General features: G+C 44.5%; 1 protein-coding gene across 4 annotated transcripts in view; it reads right to left on the reverse strand.

The window, feature by feature from the left end:
• WDR75 (WD repeat domain 75) overlaps nt 1-20316 on the reverse strand; it is a 1043598-nt gene that overhangs the window by 902920 nt on the left and 120362 nt on the right. For all 4 annotated transcript variants that reach the window (XM_063934110.1, XM_063934109.1, XM_063934108.1 and 1 more), the window contains exon 4: nt 8677-8767. In XM_063934110.1, coding sequence (XP_063790180.1) covers nt 8677-8767 — 91 coding nt within the window. The remainder of the gene's footprint in view (nt 1-8676; nt 8768-20316) is intronic.

Raw genomic sequence — 20316 nt, forward strand, 5'->3', positions numbered from 1 at the left:
GTATCAAATTTGTAGAATTTTACAAACGTATTTGCTCCTGACCAAGTAGCTGCTCGGCAAAGTTGTAAACCAGAGACCCCTCGGGCAGCCGCCCAAGATGAGCCCACCTTCCTTGTGGAATGGGCTTTTACAGATTTTGGCTGTGGCAGGCCTGCCACAGAATGTGCAAGCTGAATTGTACTACAAATCCAACGAGCAATAGTCTGCTTAGAAGCAGGAGCACCCAGCTTGTTGGGTGCATACAGAATAAACAACGAGTCAGATTTTCTGACTCCAGCCGTCCTGGAGACCTATATTTCCAGGGCTCTGACAACGTCTAGCAACTTGGAGTCCTCCAAGTCCCTAGTAGCCGCAGGCACCACAATAGGTTGATTCAGGTGAAACGCTGAAAACCACCTTAGGGAGAAACTGAGGACAAGTCCTCAATTCCGCCCTGTCCGAATGGAAAATCAGATGAGGGCTTTTACAGGATAAAGCCGCCAATTCTGACACGCACCTGGCCCAGGCCAGGGCCAACAGCATGACCACTTTCCATGTGAGATATTTTAACTCCACATATTTAAGTGGTTCAAACCAACGTGACTTTTGGAACCCAAAAACATTTAGATCCCAAGGTGCCACTGGAGGCAGAAAAGGAGGCTGTATATACAGTACCCCTTTCACAAACGTCTGAACTTCAGGGACTGAAGCTAGTTCTTTTTGGAAGAAAATTGACAAGGCCGAAATTTGAACCTTAATGGACCCCCATTTCAGACCCATAGACACTCCTGTTTGCAGGAAATGTAGGAATCGACCTAGTTGAAAATTCCTCCGTCGGGGCCTTACTGGCCTCGCACCACGCAACATATTTTCGCCAAATGCGGCGATAATGTTTTGCGGTTATATCTTTCCTGGCTTTGATCAGGATAGGAATGACTTCATCCGGAATGCCTTTCTCCTTCAGGATCCGGCGTTCAACCGCCATGCCGTCAAACGCAGCCGCGGTAAGTCTTGGAACAGACAGGGTCCTTGCTGGAGCAGGTCCCTTCTTAGAGGTAGAGGCCACGGATCCTCCGTGAGCATCTCTTGAAGTTCCGGTTACCAAGTCCTTCTTGGCCAATCCGGAGCCACGAATATAGTGCTTACTCCTCTCCATCTTATAATTCTCAGTACCTTGGGTATGAGAGGCAGAGGAGGGAACACATACACTGACTGGTACACCCACTGTGTTACCAGAGCGTCTACAGCTATTGCCTGAGGGTCCCTTGACCTGGCGCAATACTTGTCGAGTTTTATAAACATGTGGAAGACTTCTGGGTGAAGTCCCCACTCTCCCGGGTGGAGGTCGTGTCTGCTGAGGAAGTCTGCTTCCCAGTTGTCCACTCCCGGAATGAATACTGCTGACAGTGCTATCACATGATTTTCCGCCCAGCGAAGAATCCTTGCAGCTTCTGCCATTGCCCTCCTGCTTCTTGTGTCACCCTGTCTGTTTACGTGGGTGACTGCCGAGATGTTGTCCGAATGGATCAACTCCGGGTGACCTTGAAGAAGAGGTCTTGCTGAGCTTAGAGCATTGTAAATGGCCCTTAGCTTCAGGATATTTATGTCCGTGGTCACCAGGACCCAGTCCTGAATGTGCGGCCCTCTAGAAGATGAGCACTCTGCAACCACCACAGGAGAGACACCCTTGTGCTTGGTGACAGGGTTATCCGCTGATGCATCTGAAGATGCGACCCGGAACATTTGTCCAGCAGGTCCCACTGGAAAGTTCTTGCGTGGAATCTGCCGAATGGGATTGCTTCGTAGGAAGCCACCATTTTTCCCAGAACCATTTCATTGATGTACTGAGACTTGGCTCGGTTATAGGAGGTTCCCGACTAGCTCGGATAACTCCCTGACTTTCTCCTCCGGGAGAAACACCTTTTTCTGGACTGTGTCCAGGATCATCCCTAGGAACAGAAGACGAGTCGTCGGAATCAGCTGCGATTTTGGAATATTGAGAATCCAATCGTGCTGCCGCAACACTACCTGAGATAGTGCTACACCGACCTCCAACTGTTCCCTGGATCTTACCCTTATCAGGGAATCGTCCAAGTAAGGGATAACTAAAATTCCCTTCCTTCGAAGGAGTATCATCATTTCGGCCATTACCTTGGTAAAGACCCGGGGTGCCGTGGACCATCCATACGGCAGCGTCTGAAACTGATAGTGACAGTTCTGTACCATAAACCTGAGGTACCCTTGGTGAGAAGGGTAAATTGGGACATGAAGGTAAGCATCCTTGATGTCCCGAGACATCATGTAGTCCCCTTCTTCCAGGTTCGCAATCACTGCTCTGAGTGACTCAATCTTGAATTTGAACCTCCGTATGTAAGTGTTCAAGATTTTAGATTTAGAATCAGTCTCACCGAGCCGTCCGGCTTCGGTACCACAACAGTGTGGAATAATACCCCGTTCCCTGTTGCAGGAGGGGTACCTTGATTATCACCTGCTGGGAATACAGCTTGTGAATGGCTTCCAAAACTGCCTCCCTGTCAGAAGGAGACATCGGTAAAGCCGACTTTAGGAAACGGCGAGGGGGAGACGTCTCGAATTCCAATTTGTACCCCTGAGATATCACCTGAAGGGTTCAGGGGTCTACTTGCGAGTGAGCCCACTGCGCGCTGAAATTCATTGAGACGGGCCCCCACCGTGCCTGATTCTGCTTGTAAAGCCCCAGCGTCATACTGAGGGCTTGGCAGAGGCGGGAGAGGGCTTCTGTTCCTGGGAACTGGCTGATTTCTGCAGCCTTTTTCCTCTCCCTCTGTCACGGGGCAGAAATGAGGAACCTTTTGCCCGCTTGCCCACGAAAAGACTGCGCCTGATAATACGGCGTCTTCTTATGTTGAGAGGCGACCTGGGGTACAAACGTGGATTTCCCAGCTGTTGCCGTGGCCACCAGGTCTGAAAGACCGACCCCAAATAACTCCTCCCCTTAATAAGGCAATACTTCCAAATGCCGTTTGGAATCCGCATCACCTGACCACTGTCGTGTCCATAACCCTCTACTGGCAGAAATGGACAACGCACTTAGACTTGATGCCAGTCGGCAAATATTCCGCTGTGCATCACGCATATATAGAAATGCATCTTTTAAATGCTCTATAGGCAATAATATACCGTCCCTATCTAGGGTATCAATATTTTCAGTCAGGGAATCCGACCACGCCAACCCAGCACTGCACATCCAGGCTGAGGCGATTGCTGGTCGCAGTATAACACCAGTATGTGTGTCAATACATTTTAGGATACCCTCCTGCTTTCTATCAGCAGGATCCTTAAGGGCGGCCATCTCAGGAGAGGGTAGAGCCCTTGTTCTTACAAGCGTGTGAGCGCTTTATCCACCCTAGGGGGTGTTTCCCAACGCACCCTAACCTCTGGCGGGAAAGGATATAATGCCAATAACATTTTAGCAATTATCAGTTATCGGGGGAAACCCACGCATCATCACACACCTCATTTAATTTCTCAGATTCAGGAAAACTACAGGTAGTTTTTCCTCACCGAACATAATACCCCTTTTTGGTGGTACTCGTATTATCAGAAATGTGTAAAACATTTTTCATTGCCTCAATCATGTAACGTGTGGCCCTACTGGAAGTCACATTTGTCTCTTCACCGTCGACACTGGAGTCAGTATCCGTGTCGGCGTCTATATCTGCCATCTGAGGTAACGGGCGCTTTAGAGCCCCTGACGGCCTATGAGACGTCTGGACAGGCACAAGCTGAGTAGCCGGCTGTCTCATGTCAACCACTGTCTTTTATACAGAGCTGACACTGTCACATAATTCCTTCCAACAGTTCATCCACTCAGGTGTCGACCCCCTAGGGGGTGACATCACTATTACAGGCAATCTGCTCCGTCTCCACATCATTTTTCTCCTCATACATGTCGACACAAACGTACCGACACACAGCACACACACAGGGAATGCTCTGATAGAGGACAGGACCCCACTAGCCCTTTGGGGAGACAGAGGGAGAGTTTGCCAGCACACACCAGAGCGCTATATATATATATATACACAGGGATAACCTTATATAAGTGTTTTTCCCCTTATAGCTGCTGTATTTTTAATACTGCGCGTAATTAGTGCCCCCCTCTCTTTTTTAACCCTTTCTGTAGTGTAGTGACTGCAGGGGAGAGCCAGGGAGCTTCCCTCCAACGGAGCTGTGAGGGAAAATGGCGCCAGTGTGCTGAGGAGATAAGCTCCGCCCCCTTCTCGGCGGCCTTATCTCCCGTTTTTCTGTGTATTCTGGCAGGGGTTAAATTCATCCATATAGCCCAGGAGCTATATGTGATGCATTTTTTTGCCATCCAAGGTGTTTTTATTGCGTCTCAGGGCGCCCCCCCCCAGCGCCCTGCACCCTCAGTGACCGGAGTGTGAAGTGTGGTGAGAGCAATGGCGCACAGCTGCAGTGCTGTGCGCTACCTTGTTGAAGACAGGACGTCTTCTGCCGCCGATTTTCCGGACCTCTTCTGTCTTCTGGCTCTGTAAGGGGGCCGGCGGCGCGGCTCTGGGACCTATCCATGGCTGGGCCTGTGATCGGTCCCTCTGGAGCTAATGTCCAGTAGCCTAAGAAGCCCAATCCACTCTGCACGCAGGTGAGTTCGCTTCTTCTCCCCTTAGTCCCTCGATGCAGTGAGCCTGTTGCCAGCAGGTCTCACTGAACATAAAAAACCTAAAACTAAACTTTTCACTAAGCAGCTCAGGAGAGCCACCTAGTGTGCACACTTCTCGTTCGGGCACAAAAATCTAACTGAGGCTTGGAGGAGGGTCATGGGGGGAGGAGCCAGTGCACACCAGGTAGTTCTAAAGCTTTACTTTTGTGCCCAGTCTCCTGCGGAGCCGCTACCCTACCCCCCCCCCCCCCCCCCATGGTCCTTACGGAGTCCCCAGCATCCACTAGGACGTTAGAGAAATATATATATATATATATATATATATATGCAACAAAACGGGCGGCACTCTGAGTCTTGCTCTTAATAAACAAAGTGCAGTGACTTTATTGTCAACATGGATTTTTTCAACGTTTCGTGTTCGCAGCCCCGTCGTCAGGATAAGTGACATACATGTGATACAATGTTTAAATACCTTAAGGTGTAGGATGACTCCTCCCGTCAGTGTGAAACACGCTGCTCGGATCTCGGCCGCGTCGCCCGGTCACTCCGGAAGTGACACAGTGCCGGTCCGCCCAGCTCGGCGCGTTGACACTGTAAACAGGGTTGCCATAGTTACTCACAACATAGAAAAAGAGGAAGTGTTTAAAACTTCCATACATAGTTAAGAATGACATAATATGAAAATGATATACTGTAAAGTGCAACCGTGCCTACAAATAAATACTGTGCAATAAAAGGTGAATTCAAAATACACAAATAGAAAAACGTAATCATTTAAAAGAGTGTTGTAGATTGAGATACTTTATAGCAAAACTCGTTGCCCAGCTTCCTTCATAAAATTCATATATACTATCCATGAAATCATGATAACCTACTCAAACACAAGGACTGTGTGGTGCTACTAAAAAACACCTCCTATTTGTATAGTCAACTCTGTAAAATGTATGAGAAGAAGTGTTGTTCTGGCGGTGTTAAAATCATAGCTAGATTCATCATAGGAAGCAACGTAAATTCAGGGACTCATTAAGACCTTTAGGGTGAACAGTATTTAGTCTATGGATCCATCTGGATTCTAATTGCAGCAACTTCCTAGATCTGTCCCCCCCCTCTTAGAGACTTGGGAACATGATCAATAATTTTATATCTTAACGTGGCCATACTGTGCTTGGCATTTGCAAAATGCCTGGCCACAGGTTGCTCACTGTCCCCTTTCTTAATTGCTTCTCGTATGGCATATCTGTGCTGTGCCATTCGTGTCTTGAAGGCACAGTCTGTTTTGCCCACATACGCTAATCCACACGGACAGGTTAAAAGGTATATCACAAATTTCGAGTCACACGATAATAAATGTAAGATTGTGTATGTTTTGCCAGTATGCGGATGTCTAAAATTGTCACCTTGTATAAGATAGCTGCATGTCGTGCAGCCACCACAACGGTAACAACCTTGCTTCCTACTTAGGAAGTGTGTTTTTGGTTTCTCAAAATCAGAGATGTCCGTTTTAACTACATAATCTGATACTCTTGTTTCTCGTATGACTTACTAATAGTTTAGAATTATGAACCTCGCCAAGATCTTTGTCGGAAGACACTATCGGCCATAATTGCTTTACTCTTTTAGATAGGTGTGTACTACTAGAATTATATTGTGTGACCCACGGGAATCTGCCCTCCAGGGTTTTTTTCTCTTTGGGCTTAAGTAATTCTACCCGAGATAATCTGAGGGCTCTATCTTGCGCTTTCTTGAGATCCCCTGGCAGGTAGCCCCTATCTAGAAATGTTTGTGTCATTTTGGTCAGCTCTAGTACACACCTATCTAAAAGAGTAAAGCAATTATGGCCGATAGTGTCTTCTGACAAAGATCTTGGCGAGGTTCATAATTCTAAACTATTAGTAAGTCATACGAGAAACAAGAGTATCAGAGATTATGTAGTTAAAACGGACATCTCTGATTTTGAGAAACCAAAAACACACTTCCTAAGTAGGAAGCAAGGTTGTTACCGTTGTAGTGGCTGCACGACATGCAGCTATCTTATACAAGGTGACAATTTTAGACATCCGCATAATGGCAAAACATACACAATCTTACATTCATTATCGTGTGACTCGAAATTTGTGATATACCTTTTAACCTGTCCGTGTGGATTAGCGTATGTGGGCAAAACAGACTGTGCCTTCAAGACACGAATGGCACAGCACAGATATGCCATACGAGAAGCAATTAAGAAAGGGGACAGTGAGCAACCCGTGGCCAGGCATTTTGCAAATGCCAAGCACAGTATGGCCACGTTAAGATATAAAATTATTGATCATGTTCCCAAGTCTCTAAGAGGGGGGGACAGATCTAGGAAGTTGCTGCAATTAGAATCCAGATGGATCCATAGACTAAATACTGTTCACCCTAAAGGTCTTAATGAGTCCCTGAATTTACGTTGCTTCCTATGATGAATCTAGCTATGATTTTAACACCGCCAGAACAACACTTCTTCTCATACATTTTACAGAGTTGACTACACAAATAGGAGGTGTTTTTTAGTAGCACCACACAGTCCTTGTGTTTGAGTAGGTTATCATGATTTCATGGATAGTATATATGAATTTTATGAAGGAAGCTGGGCAACGAGTTTTGCTATGAAGTATCTCAATCTACAACACTCTTTTAAATGATTACGTTTTTCTATTTGTGTGTTTTGAATTCACCTTTTATTGCACAGTATTTATTATTTGTAGGCACGGTTGCACTTTACAGTATATCATTTTCATATTATGTCATTCTTAACTATGTATGGAAGTTTTAAACACTTCCTCTTTTTCTATGTTGTGAGTAACTATGGCAACCCTGTTTACAGTGTCAACGCGCCGAGCTGGGCGGACCGGCGCTGTGTCACTTCCGGAGTGACCGGGCGACGCGGCCGGGATCCGAGCAGCGTGTTTCACACTGACGGGAGGAGTCATCCTACACCTTAAGGTGTTTAAACATTGTATCACATGTATGTCACTTATCCTGACGACGGGGCTGCGACCACGAAACGTTGAAAAAATCCATGTTGACAATAAAGTCACTGCACTTTGTTTATTAAGAGCAAGACTCCGAGTGCCGCCCGTTTTGTTGCTTCTATTGCTGGGCTGTGGCCTTGTGGGAGGGCACCGTGAGCACTATATTTCAAGGGACTGCTGAGTGCCGGGTCGTTTTGCACCATATATATATATGACCCTTGATGAAGTCCTGAAGGACGAAACGCGTTGGGCATTCTATGATCTCTCCCAGATTAACCTCCTGAACCTAAGATAAGCACTTTTTACACATTCATTTTAAATTGATGTGAATCTTGTACTTTTTAGATAACTCTCCACTTTTTTATCTGTTCGTATATTTTTATGTATTTTTATGCAATTTTCTATGAATTTATGCTTAAGCACCCCTTTTTTTACCAAAGGATATCAGTGTTTTTTTATTCATGTAAAATAAATATGCTCTTTTTTATATAAAATCATTTTACGTTCCTTTACTACAGACACCATTGGTCGCCTGTGCCCATATTCTTGGTTTCCATAACATTTTTCACAGCAGCTTACCACTGCTGTATTTATTTAGGGGCCGGCTGACACCCTTTGTACCAAGGGAGTGTAATTTTTGGACATTTATTATATACAATCGTGAAGGTTTGCATACCACAAGTGGCGCTATTTTTTTCCCTTGTTGTTAATATATATATATTTGTGCTTGCATGGTTGCACTCTCCTCATATTACATAGTCCAACGTGCAGGGTGCTTCCTTAATTGCCCCTCTCAGGTCAATATCTATATCCAAAAAACAAGGGCACTCACTACTTCTTAAATAAGCAAAAATAGATAAAGTTTATTACTTACATTTTCAGGCACACACACCCACAGACAACTGTTAAAAAATATTGTAAAAAAAAAAAAAAAAGAGCCTAGAAAAACCCTGAAATAGAGCAAAGATAGCTGGAAATTAGGCCACACTCCAAAATCTTTCAACACAGAGTAATATAAAAGCATGGGAGAAAACAAACCTGAAGTTTCATTATTACTTGTTATAACATACACAGAATCTTCTCTGGGAGTCGTATAAAAGCCAAACATTTTCAATCCTATTAGGAAGTTCTGAAAAGCAAAAATTATTATTAAAATTATATTTAGAATTAATATTTCCAAATGCCAATAGTAGTTACTCACCTAATATCTTTATCACGCCGAACTGTCCTTTGCTCCCCACATTCAATCTGTCACTAAATCATGTTACATACATCTAAAGAACATATCTAAAATACACAAAACACTGCAAAAACTCTAATTCACGCAGTCATCTCATGCATTGATTACTGCAATACTGTGTTACCAAAAAGACTATCACCACTACAATCCATTTTGAATGCAGACGTTCATCTGCTGATCTGCTCTATCAGTCCCTCCAATGGCTGCCTGTAATCTACTATATTCAATATAAAATACTTTCTCTAACGTCCTAGAGGAAAAAGGGATGGAATTAGTACCATGGGTATAGATTGGGTCCATTGAAGCCTGGCATTTTAAGAAATCATTACTGCGTGCTGGCTCCTCCGCTCTATGCACCTCCACCAGACTCAGTTTAGGAAAATGTGAACAAGGAGCCAGGTGCATTCCTCTGGAGCTCCAAAGAGTTTTCTTCGAACCTTCTATTTAGTTTGTTATTTTCAGGCAGCACTGGCTGGCAACCAGTCTGCCTGCGTCGTGTGACTGGGAGGGGGGGTGCTGAACTAAACTCGTATAGGGTTAATGGTTCGTATCCCCGCTGACAGGACACTAAGCTCTTGAGGCGCTGTTTCACATACCCCAGGATGTGCGCACATGCCTGCAGCATACCGCCACCCCTAATAACAGATGCTGAAGTAGACGCGGTACGGTGAGTGATTACACCGGGGTCCCGGTTAGTGGGTCCCTGGTGACAAGTGGCGGCAATAGGGCTTGGCGGTCATCTGGCTGCAAGCTACGGTGCCCGCTGAGGACCCCAGACTGGCGCAGAGGTATCGGAGGTTATTAAATTCCTTTTTTTTTTACACAAACTTCATGTTTACAGTCAGTATAAACTGAGGGACAGCCTGCCATTGAGGGGGCAATATTATTTTATATATATATATATATATATATATATATATATATATATATATATATATATATATATATCCACACACCACTCGGCGGCACTCCGGACAAATAAAATGAAGACTACAAAGTCATCTTGGATTAAATCGACGTTTCAGTGCTCGGCGGCACTTTTATCAAGATTATCAGACAGCATAAGAAACCATTGTGTATACACCATATATATAGCATCAGTGAAACCACACATTGCACGTCAGGTCCCACCCCACTACCAATCAATGTGGTGTCGGGCGTGGCGTGCAGGCAGCTGAATCAAGTTCACAATTACAAGAAATGCACATTATAAACATCACAGTGATCAAAAATGTATAAATCACAGAACTCACACATACATGTGAAAAAACATCTAGATAAAAAAGGTGAAAAAATGACCATATTAAAAACCAACAACAAGCACTAGACTTTTTAGAACAAGTATTTCCTCATGTAGCTATATACAAAAGTAGCTACATATCCAACAGAACGGAATGCCTGTGCTAATAAACACTCCATAGTCTAAGACAATTCCTTACCTGGAGATAGCTTATAAAGTAACATGCTGTGTGTCCATCTATAATAATGTATTAAAGATGCAACAATCTTATTATCACAAGAAACAGTGTAACCCTAGTGATTCATTTAACCCTCGAGGGGAAAGTGTACCAAGCCTTTCAATCCACTGTGTCTCCCGCTGTAACAGGATAATAAGATTGTTGCATCTTTAATACATTATTATAGATGGACACACAGCATGTTACTTTATAAGCTATCTCCAGGTAAGGAATTGTCTTAGACTATGGAGTGTTTATTAGCACAGGCATTCCGTTCTGTTGGATATGTAGCTACTTTTGTATATAGCTACATGAGGAAATACTTGTTCTAAAAAGTCTAGTGCTTGTTGTTGGTTTTTAATATGGTAATTTTTTCACCTTTTTTATCTAGATGTTTTTTCACATGTATGTGTGAGTTCTGTGATTTATACATTTTTGATCACTGTGATGTTTATAATGTGCATTTCTTGTAATTGTGAACTTGATTCAGCTGCCTGGACGCCACGCCCGACACCACATTGATTGGTAGTGGGGTGGGACCTGACGTGCAATGTGTGGTTTCACTGATGCTATATATATGGTGTATACACAATGGTTTCTAATGCTGTCTGATAATCTTGATAAAAGTGCCGCCGAGCACTGAAACGTCGATTTAATCCAAGATGACTTTGTAGTCTTCATTTTATTTGTCCGGAGTGCCGCCAAGTGGTGTGTGGATATTGTGGGCCGTTGCAACACGGCCGTCACGGAGGGCACCTGGCAAGTTTCTACACTGGGACAATAGGAGTGCCGGATCTGGTGGATGTATATGGAACTTTCTCGCCAATATCTCAGGATCGTGAGTATGGGAGAAGTTTATTGATCAAGGCACCGATTCCTATATTGCCTGTCATATCAAGGCTCAGTGAACTGCATCTTTTAGTATCCACTTATACTTTCACTTCACGCTTTTATTGTGGGGGAACAGAGACACCTGCACTCATCACAGCGATTAAGCACTTCTGCACTTTTTGGAATTGTTCTACACTGACCTGTGCAACTTAAAGGATGTTTATGCTGTAATTCCTACCTGGCTTGTTTTTGTGACACAGTGAAAATGTCCAGCAATAAACCAGAGAAACCTGAAGTGGTTCATCAGCGTGTAGTACTAACACCCGGTAAGCTGTTTAGCTTTTCAGAATCGGAAGCGGAGAATATTCTTTTTACTGATAATGGGGAAGTTCATACAGGTAAAGCCAATACACAAGATCTTTACAGAGACCTTTTCAAATTGAAAAAACGTGAATTAGATTTTTTCTTTCACGGGTTAACACTTTCTAATTATTATCGTGATAAACGCATTCCACGGGGCTTTAGAATTAAAAACATTCCTACGATTGGAAGATATGACCCAGATTTTTGTATTAAATGGACATCAATTTTGAACAAATGTTCTTTTGACCTTTTACTTTTGGTCATAGAAGAAGCTAGACGGGAGATGGAATTGGCTAAAAGTAAAATTAAAATCTTTGAAGAGGCACATTTAGAGAAACTTTCTGGTGATAAGGATGGTGATTGGATCAATAAATTGGAGAAAGATGTTGAGAATTATAAACAAGATCTTATTAAATATAAAAAGGAGAAACGTGTTAAAGTCGATTTGGACTATGATCAACAGAGGGTCTATGGTTGGCTAACAGGGTCTTATGGGGATGAGCGAAGCAAACCACATTTTAGAAAACGCTTCACCAAAAGGGGTAATAAATTCCAGTCAGATTTAGCCACGACTGGGAGCGATAGTGATTCCTATAATGAAGGGGCTTTTTCCAGACGTCTCCCTTTAGGGATGCAGACGAGAGCTCAACTCCAAAACCCAAATGGGGATACACCCGCCGCGGCAGGCAAAACACGCGGCAGGGGAAGAACAAACAACAAAAAGCCACCAGTCAAACGCAGGACTTAATTTTTAATTTATCGTCACGTTCATTTTCTGAAGATGAAATGAACGTTCTGCAGAAAGGTTTATCCTTCGTCCCCACTACTCCTTTTGACAATTTGCAATGGAAGGTTGATCTGTTTAAACTTAACAGAAATATTAAACTTAAAGAACACTTTGGTAAAATGACTCCTTCTTCTGAAGCAAGTATGTTACCACCCCACCTTATGACATTCAGAACACGCTCTAAATTTGACCCCATCAGTAATAATCCATCTTTAAAGACATTTACCAGGTTACTTAACCATGAGGTAATGAGTAATCCAGGAGCGTTTAAACCTAATTATTGGAATTTACATAAAAATGAAAAATTGGCTCTAAAAACACTTTCCTCCTATGATGACATCATCATTCGTCAGTCGGACAAAGGTGGTTCTATTGTCATACAGGACCTTTCGTCATATCGGGCTGAGATCTACCGACAATTGTCGGACACTGACACTTACAAATTGTTGACGCAGGACCCGACGGCTATATTCAAGAAAGAACTGGATTCTGTCTTGGACAATGCTGTAAAAGAGAATTTAATTTCTGACCAAGTTAGGAATTGTTTAGTGACTACCTGTCCCATTAAACCGATTCTATACACGCTGCCTAAGGTGCATAAGCACCCCACTAGACCACCGGGGCGACCTATTATATCTGCACGGGGATCGATCTTCCAGCCGGTATCAGTTTATTTAGATGGTTTTCTGCAGCCACTAATTCAATCTAAACCTACTTTTCTGAAAGATACCACGTCATTGCTTATGTCGTTGAGAAAGTTACCCTCATTACCTACTGATTTGTTGCTTATTTCTGTTGATGTATGTAATTTATACACATGTAATCCCCATACACAGGGGCTGTTGGCTGTGAGGTTGCTGCTGGCTAATAATGTGAAATATGTGGGTCCAGATATAGAGTTATTTATGTCTTTGTTAGAAATGATTTTATCCAAAAATTATTTCTATTTTGATGGGAAATATTACCTGCAGACATCCGGTGTGGCGATGGGGTCCTCAGTGGCTCCGTCGCTAGCAAATTCTTTTATGTTTATGATCGAGCAGGATGTATTTTTCACCAACCCCACAGTTGCTAGTAAAATATTTGCATATTTTCGCTATATAGATGACGTGCTCATTTTGTGGCAGGGTTTGGAATGTGAATTTGTGGCTTTAATTGAAGAACATAACCAGTCTAACAGCCCTGTTAAATTTACTTACCAGATTAGCAGAGATACAGTCAATTATCTTGATGTAACCATCACAAGAAAGGGTGACGTTTTGGATACGTCATTATTTACTAAATCTACTGACAGAAATAATCTTTTGTTGGCTTCTAGTGCACACCCTAAGGCGTTAAAAGATTCTTTGCCTTATAGTCAATTTTTAAGGGTGTTACGTATTTCCAGCAATAGAACTGAAGCTCTGATGCAGGTTGATCTAATGTATAAAAAATTCTTGGAGATAGGTTATTGTCCCAAGAACCTTGAGTTAATGAAACGTAAAGCTTTAGCAGTACCTATTGATAAGCTACTAGTGGGCAATAAGAAGGCAACTAAGGCCACTAAACCCTTTGCGTGGCCCAACACATATACTCATTTAAGTCCTTTTGTGACTAAAACTGCCAAGAAACTTTGGCCTCTTGTCCAGACTGACAGGGATTTAAATCTGTCTGATTCTTCATTAATGCCTTGTTATCGCAGGGGCAAGAATCTTAAAAACTGTCTGGTTCGGACGGATATTACAGGTATGGGAGGTGATACAGTACGGGGCACAACCTTTTGGGGATCCCCTAAACATGGCTGTTTTCGTTGCCCGAACTGCACGACGTGTGGTTTTTTACAAACAGATGCTGTATTCAATCATCCCTATTCTGGAAAAAAGTTTTTTATTAGACACCACCTTACCTGTTCAAGCCAATATGTGATTTATGTGATCACTTGCCCTTGCTCTTTACAATATGTGGGGAAAACGGAGCGCCAATTTAAAGAGAGAATGGCACTTCATAGATCGGCGATTAAAGCCGCAATTCTCAAAGGCACTAGTGATCAGCCTTTAGCTCGCCACTATGCTACTGCTAAACATAGCTTAACAGCAATTAAATATAGAATGATCAATCATATTCCTGTCCTTAGTAGAGGAGGTGATAGAAAAAAACTGCTGTTACAGCGGGAGACACAGTGGATTGAAAGGCTTGGTACACTTTCCCCTCGAGGGTTAAATGAATCACTAGGGTTACACTGTTTCTTGTGATAATAAGATTGTTGCATCTTTAATACATTATTATAGATGGACACACAGCATGTTACTTTATAAGCTATCTCCAGGTAAGGAATTGTCTTAGACTATGGAGTGTTTATTAGCACAGGCATTCCGTTCTGTTGGATATGTAGCTACTTTTGTATATAGCTACATGAGGAAATACTTGTTCTAAAAAGTCTAGTGCTTGTTGTTGGTTTTTAATATGGTCATTTTTTCACCTTTTTTATCTAGATGTTTTTTCACATGTATGTGTGAGTTCTGTGATTTATACATTTTTGATCACTGTGATGTTTATAATGTGCATTTCTTGTAATTGTGAACTTGATTCAGCTGCCTGCACGCCACGCCCGACACCACATTGATTGGTAGTGGGGTGGGACCTGACGTGCAATGTGTGGTTTCACTGATGCTATATATATGGTGTATACACAATGGTTTCTTATGCTGTCTGATAATCTTGATAAAAGTGCCGCCGAGCACTGAAACGTCGATTTAATCCAAGATGACTTTGTAGTCTTCATTTTATTTGTCCGGAGTGCCGCCGAGTGGTGTGTGGATATTGTGGGCCGTTGCAACACGGCCGTCACGGAGGGCACCTGGCAAGTTTCTACACTGGGACAATAGGAGTGCCGGATCTGGTGGATGTATATATATATATATATATATATATATATACATACATACACATATCTCTCTCTATTTTGGATCATGAGCAGTTCCTTTCCTTCTCCATACTCTTCTCTTCACTCTGGTACAAGTTGATCTTTGTCTCATCTGTCAACAGGATGCTGTTCCAGAACTGTAAAAGCTTTTTTAGATGTTGATTGGCAAACTCTAATCTGGACTTCCTGTTTTTGTGGCTCACCAATGGTTTACATCTCGTGGTGAACCATCTATATTCACTCTTGTGAAGCCTTCTCTTGATTGTTGACATTGACACATATACACCTACCTCCTGGAGAGTGTTCTTGATCTGGGCAACTGCTGTGAAGGGGTTTTTCTTCACCAGGGAAATAATTCTTCTGTCATCCACCACAGTTGTTTTCCGTGGTCTTCCGGGTCTTTTGGTGTTGCCGAGTTTTCCGATGCGTTCTTTTCTTTTTAAGAATGTTCCAAACAGTGGATTTGGCCACACCTAATGTTTTTGCCATCTCTCTTGCTTCACTGATAGTGGCAGCTCTTTGGATCTCATATTGAGAGTTGACAGCAACAGATTCCAAATGCAAATGTCACACCTGGAATCTACTCCAGACCTTTTACCTGCTTAATTGATGATGAAATAACGAGGGAATAGCCCACTCCTGTCCATGAAAATAGGATTTTGGTTACCTACCGGTAAATCCTTTTCTCGTAGTCCGTAGAGGATGCTGGGGTCCATATTAGTGCCATGGGGTATAGACGGGTCCACCAGGAGCCATTGGCACTTTAAGAGTTTAATAGTGTGAGCTGGCTCCTCCCTCTATGTCCCTCCTACCAGACTCAGTCTAGAAACGGAGACAACATACTTCAAGAGAAGGAATTACACAGATAGTGGCGAGATTCATACCAGCTCACACAAACATGAAACTCCGGCCAACATGCCGGAACAACTCAGCAACAGCTGAAACAGTAAATAACTTAGAACTTACCTAGGAACCAGGTAACACTGAACTATAAACCAATGCAGGAAAATGAAGCGCTGGGCGGGCCCCCAGCATCCTCTACAGACTACGAGAAAAGGATTTACCGGTAGGTAGCCGAAATCCTATTTTCTCTAACGTCCTAGAGGTTGCTGGGGTCTATATTAGTATCATGGGGATGTACCAAAGCTCCCAGTACGGGAGGGAGAGCACGGAGGCTCCTGCAACACTGCCTGACCAAACTTGAGGTCATCAGAGGCCAAAGTATCGAACTTGTAAAACTTGGCAAACGTGTTCGACCCAGACCAAGTAGCTGCTCGGCAGAGTTTAATCGCCGAGATTTTGTAGAGTGGGCCTGAACAGATTTTGGATAAACCAAACCTGCTGTTGAATAAGCATGCTGGATAGTAAGCCTGATCCAGCGAGAAATGGTCTGCTTAGAAGCAGGACACTCAATCTTGTTTGGATCATAAAGGACGAAAAGTGCGTCCGACTTCCTGTGACGAGTAGTTCACTTCAAATATATTTTCAAAGCCCGCACAACATCCAGGGACTTTGAGGTAATCGAGGTGTCAGTAGCCACTGGCACCACAATAGGTGGGCTGATATGAAAAGCCAACACAATCTTTGGAAGAAATTGCTGACACGTTCTGAGTTCAGCCCCATCTTCATGGAAAATCAAGTAGGAGCTCGTGTGACAATGCTTCCAATCCAGACATGCATCTTGCAGATGCCAACAGTGTGACCGCCTTCCAAGTAAGAAACTTTACGTCCACCTCCTGTAAAGGTTCAAACCAATGCAACTGCAGGAACTGCAGCACCACATTAAGATCCCAGAGTGCCGTAGGAGGCACAAAGGGTGGTTGGATGTGCAGAACTCCTTTCAAGAAAGTCTGAACCTCAGGAAGAGCATCCAATTGTTTATGGAAGAAAACAGAGAAGGCCAAAATCTGGACCTTGATGGAGCCCAAGCGTAGGCCCACATCCACGCCAGCTTGCAGAAAGAGGAGAAAACGTCCCAGTTGAAACTCCACCGTAGAAAACTTCTTGGATTCACACCAAGACACATACTTTCTCCAAATCCGATGGTAGTGTTTCGGACGATACCACCCCCCCCCCCCTCCTCTTAGCTTGGATCAGTTGGAATGACCTTGTTCGGAATGCCCTTCCGAGCTAAGATCTTGCATTCAACCTCCATGTTGTCAAACGTAGCCGCGGTAAGTCTTCATAGGCGACTGTCCCCTGTTGTAGAAGGCCCTTGCAAAGATGATGAGGCCTCATTCTCCAGCAGTAATTCCAGAAGACCTGCGTACCAAGCCAGTCTTGGCAAGTCCGGAGCAATGAAGATCACCTGAACTTTTGTTCTTTTGATTAGTTTGAGAATCCTTGGGATGAGTGGAAGTGGAGGGAATACATACACTGAGTGGAACACCCATGGAGTTACCAGGTGTCCACCACTACTGCTTGCGGGTCTCTTGACGTGGAACAGTACCACCATAGCTTCTTGTTGAGGCAAGAGGCCATCATGTCTATGTGAGGTACGCCCCACGACTTGTTAACTCTGCGAAAACCTCCGGGTGGAGTACCCATACTCCTGGATGGAGATAGTGTCTGCTGAGGGAGTCCGCTTCCCACATGTCCACTCCCGGAATGAAGATCGATGACAGCGCCAGCGCGCGCCTTTCTCTATAGAGGAGGATTCTCGTTACCTCTGACATTGCAGCTCTGCTCTTCGTTCCGCCCTGCCTGTTTATGTAGGACACCGCTGTGACTTAGTTCCAGAACGTTTATTGAAAGGACAGATTCCTGACTTGACCACCTTCCTTGGAAGTTTTCCCCTTGAGTCACTGCTCCCCAACCCCTGAGGCTTGCATCCGTGATTAGAAGAATCCAGTTCTGAACACCGTATCCTGTGGTCCTCGAGCAAGTGATGAGTTTGCAGCCACCAGAGGAGTGAAATCCTGGCTTTCGGCGACAGGCGTATGCGCTGGTGCATGTGAAGATATGATCCCGACCACTTGTCCAGGAGATCTAGCTGGGAGAACCGTGCATGGAATCTTCTGTACTGTAGAGCCTCATAGGAGGACGCCACCTTTCCTAGAAGGCGAATGCACTGATGAACCGATACCCAGGCTGGTTTCAAGACATCCCGGACCATTGATTGGATCACCAACACTTTCTCCAGAGGTAGAAACACCCGCTGCACTTCCGTGTCGAGTATCATCCCCAGGAAAGGTAGTCTTCCTTGTCGGTTATAAATGTGACTTTGGAAGGTTCAGGATCCACCAATGATCCTGGAATAGTCGAGTTGAGAGAGCAAAACTCTGCAACAGCTCCTCCCTGGAAGATGCCTTTAATCAGCAGATAGTCCAGATATGGAATTATGTTCACTCCTTGTTTGCGTAGAAGGAGCATCAACTCTGCTATGACGTTGGTGAACACCCTCGGTGCTGTGGAGTGGCCAAATGGTAGGGCCTGGAACTGGTAGTGACAGTCCTGTAGTGCAAACCTTAGATAATCCTGGTGAGGCGGCCAGAGCGGAATGTGAAGGTACGCAACCTTGATATCCAGGGATACCAGGAACTCCCCTTCCTCCAGACCTGAGACCACCGCTCTCAGAGACTCCATCTTACACACACAGGAAAAATGTCAGTTTTCCTCAGAGTACCTTCAAAGAGAGACAGAGTATAAGGAGCCAGCCACACAGCGACCCTGTACGCAATTATGATAAAAGCCCGGCGCTGACTAACTACCCTTAATAGGGTAATTAGTTGTATTATCACCCTCTCCCCATGTCTATAACACCCTGTTACTGCAGAGGTATAGCTGGAAGCATGTGGAGGGCAGCACTCCCTATCAGCGTCTACTACGATCTGCAGGGAGAAAATGGCGTTGGTGAGTGCTCGATCCACTCTGAGAGGAAGCCCCGCCCCCTGTAATTGGGTTCGGCTTCCCGCAATAATGTTTAAATTGGCCTGAGGTTTTGTTAGTGCTAACAACGGGATTAGCCCGTTAGCTGCGGGACCAGTGTAGGGTGTATTTGCGCTGGCCCAGGATGTCCCTCACAGCACCTACACAGTGTGTTGCTGAGCTTTCCCGCAACGCAGCCTGTCAGAGCTGCGCTCCGACCCTTGTGCCGCCATACCCGCAAGCAACCCGCTAACTGGGACGCCGGCGCTGTACTCACCACATCTTCAATCTTCTGGCTGTGTTGAGGGGTTGTGGTCGTGCTGCAGGAGCGAGCAGTCGCCTCGTGAGCTAACGATCAACACCCTCAGGAGCTCAGTGTCCTGTCAGCTGAGATAGAGAACCATTAACTCTTCAGGAAGATGGTTCCTACTACCCCCCCTAAGTTCCACGAAGCAGGGAGGCTGTTGCCAGCAGCCTCCCTGTACTTAACTTCCTCAAGAAAAAAAAATATATAACTAGAAAAACTCCTAGGAGCTCCTTTAGCTGTGACCGGCTCCTCCGGGCACATTTTCTATACCAAGTCTGGTAGGAGGAGCATAGATGGAGGAGCTGCCCACACTATTAAACTCTTAACGTGCCAGTGGCTCCCAAAGGACCCGTCTATGCCCCATGGTACTAATTTGGTCTCCAGCATCATCTAGGAAGTAATAGAAAAATAATCGTTGGTTGTGTGTGTCCAGTCGTGCCCCCAGGTGCACCATGCTAGAGCAGGGACCAGCGAGGACTTTTTCCAGTTGATGAGCCAACCGTTGGCTTGTAGGAATTGGGCCATCAGTTCCAGATGACTGAGGAGAACCTCGTGGGAGTTCGCCAGGATCAGCAAGTCGTCCACATACGGCAGAATCCTGATTCCCCAATGACGTCATCACGGCCATGACCTTGGTAAAGATCCGAGGGGCCGTGGCCAATCCAAAAGGCAATGCCTGGAATTGATAATGTAGGTTGCCAATAGCAAATCGCAGATATTGCTGATGCAACATAACAATAGGTATGTGCAGGTAAGCATCCTGTATGTCCAGGGATACCATATAGTCTTCGAGTTCCATGGCCAGCACTATAGAGCGCAGAGTTTCCATAAGGAATTTGGATACTCACAAACTTGTTCAAGGATTTGAGGTTGAGGATAAGCCGGAAGGACCCATTTGGCTTCGGAACTAGAAACAGGGTCGAA

The sequence above is a fragment of the Pseudophryne corroboree genome, chromosome 7 (genome assembly GCF_028390025.1).
Source record: "Pseudophryne corroboree isolate aPseCor3 chromosome 7, aPseCor3.hap2, whole genome shotgun sequence".
NCBI lineage: Eukaryota > Metazoa > Chordata > Amphibia > Anura > Myobatrachidae > Pseudophryne > Pseudophryne corroboree.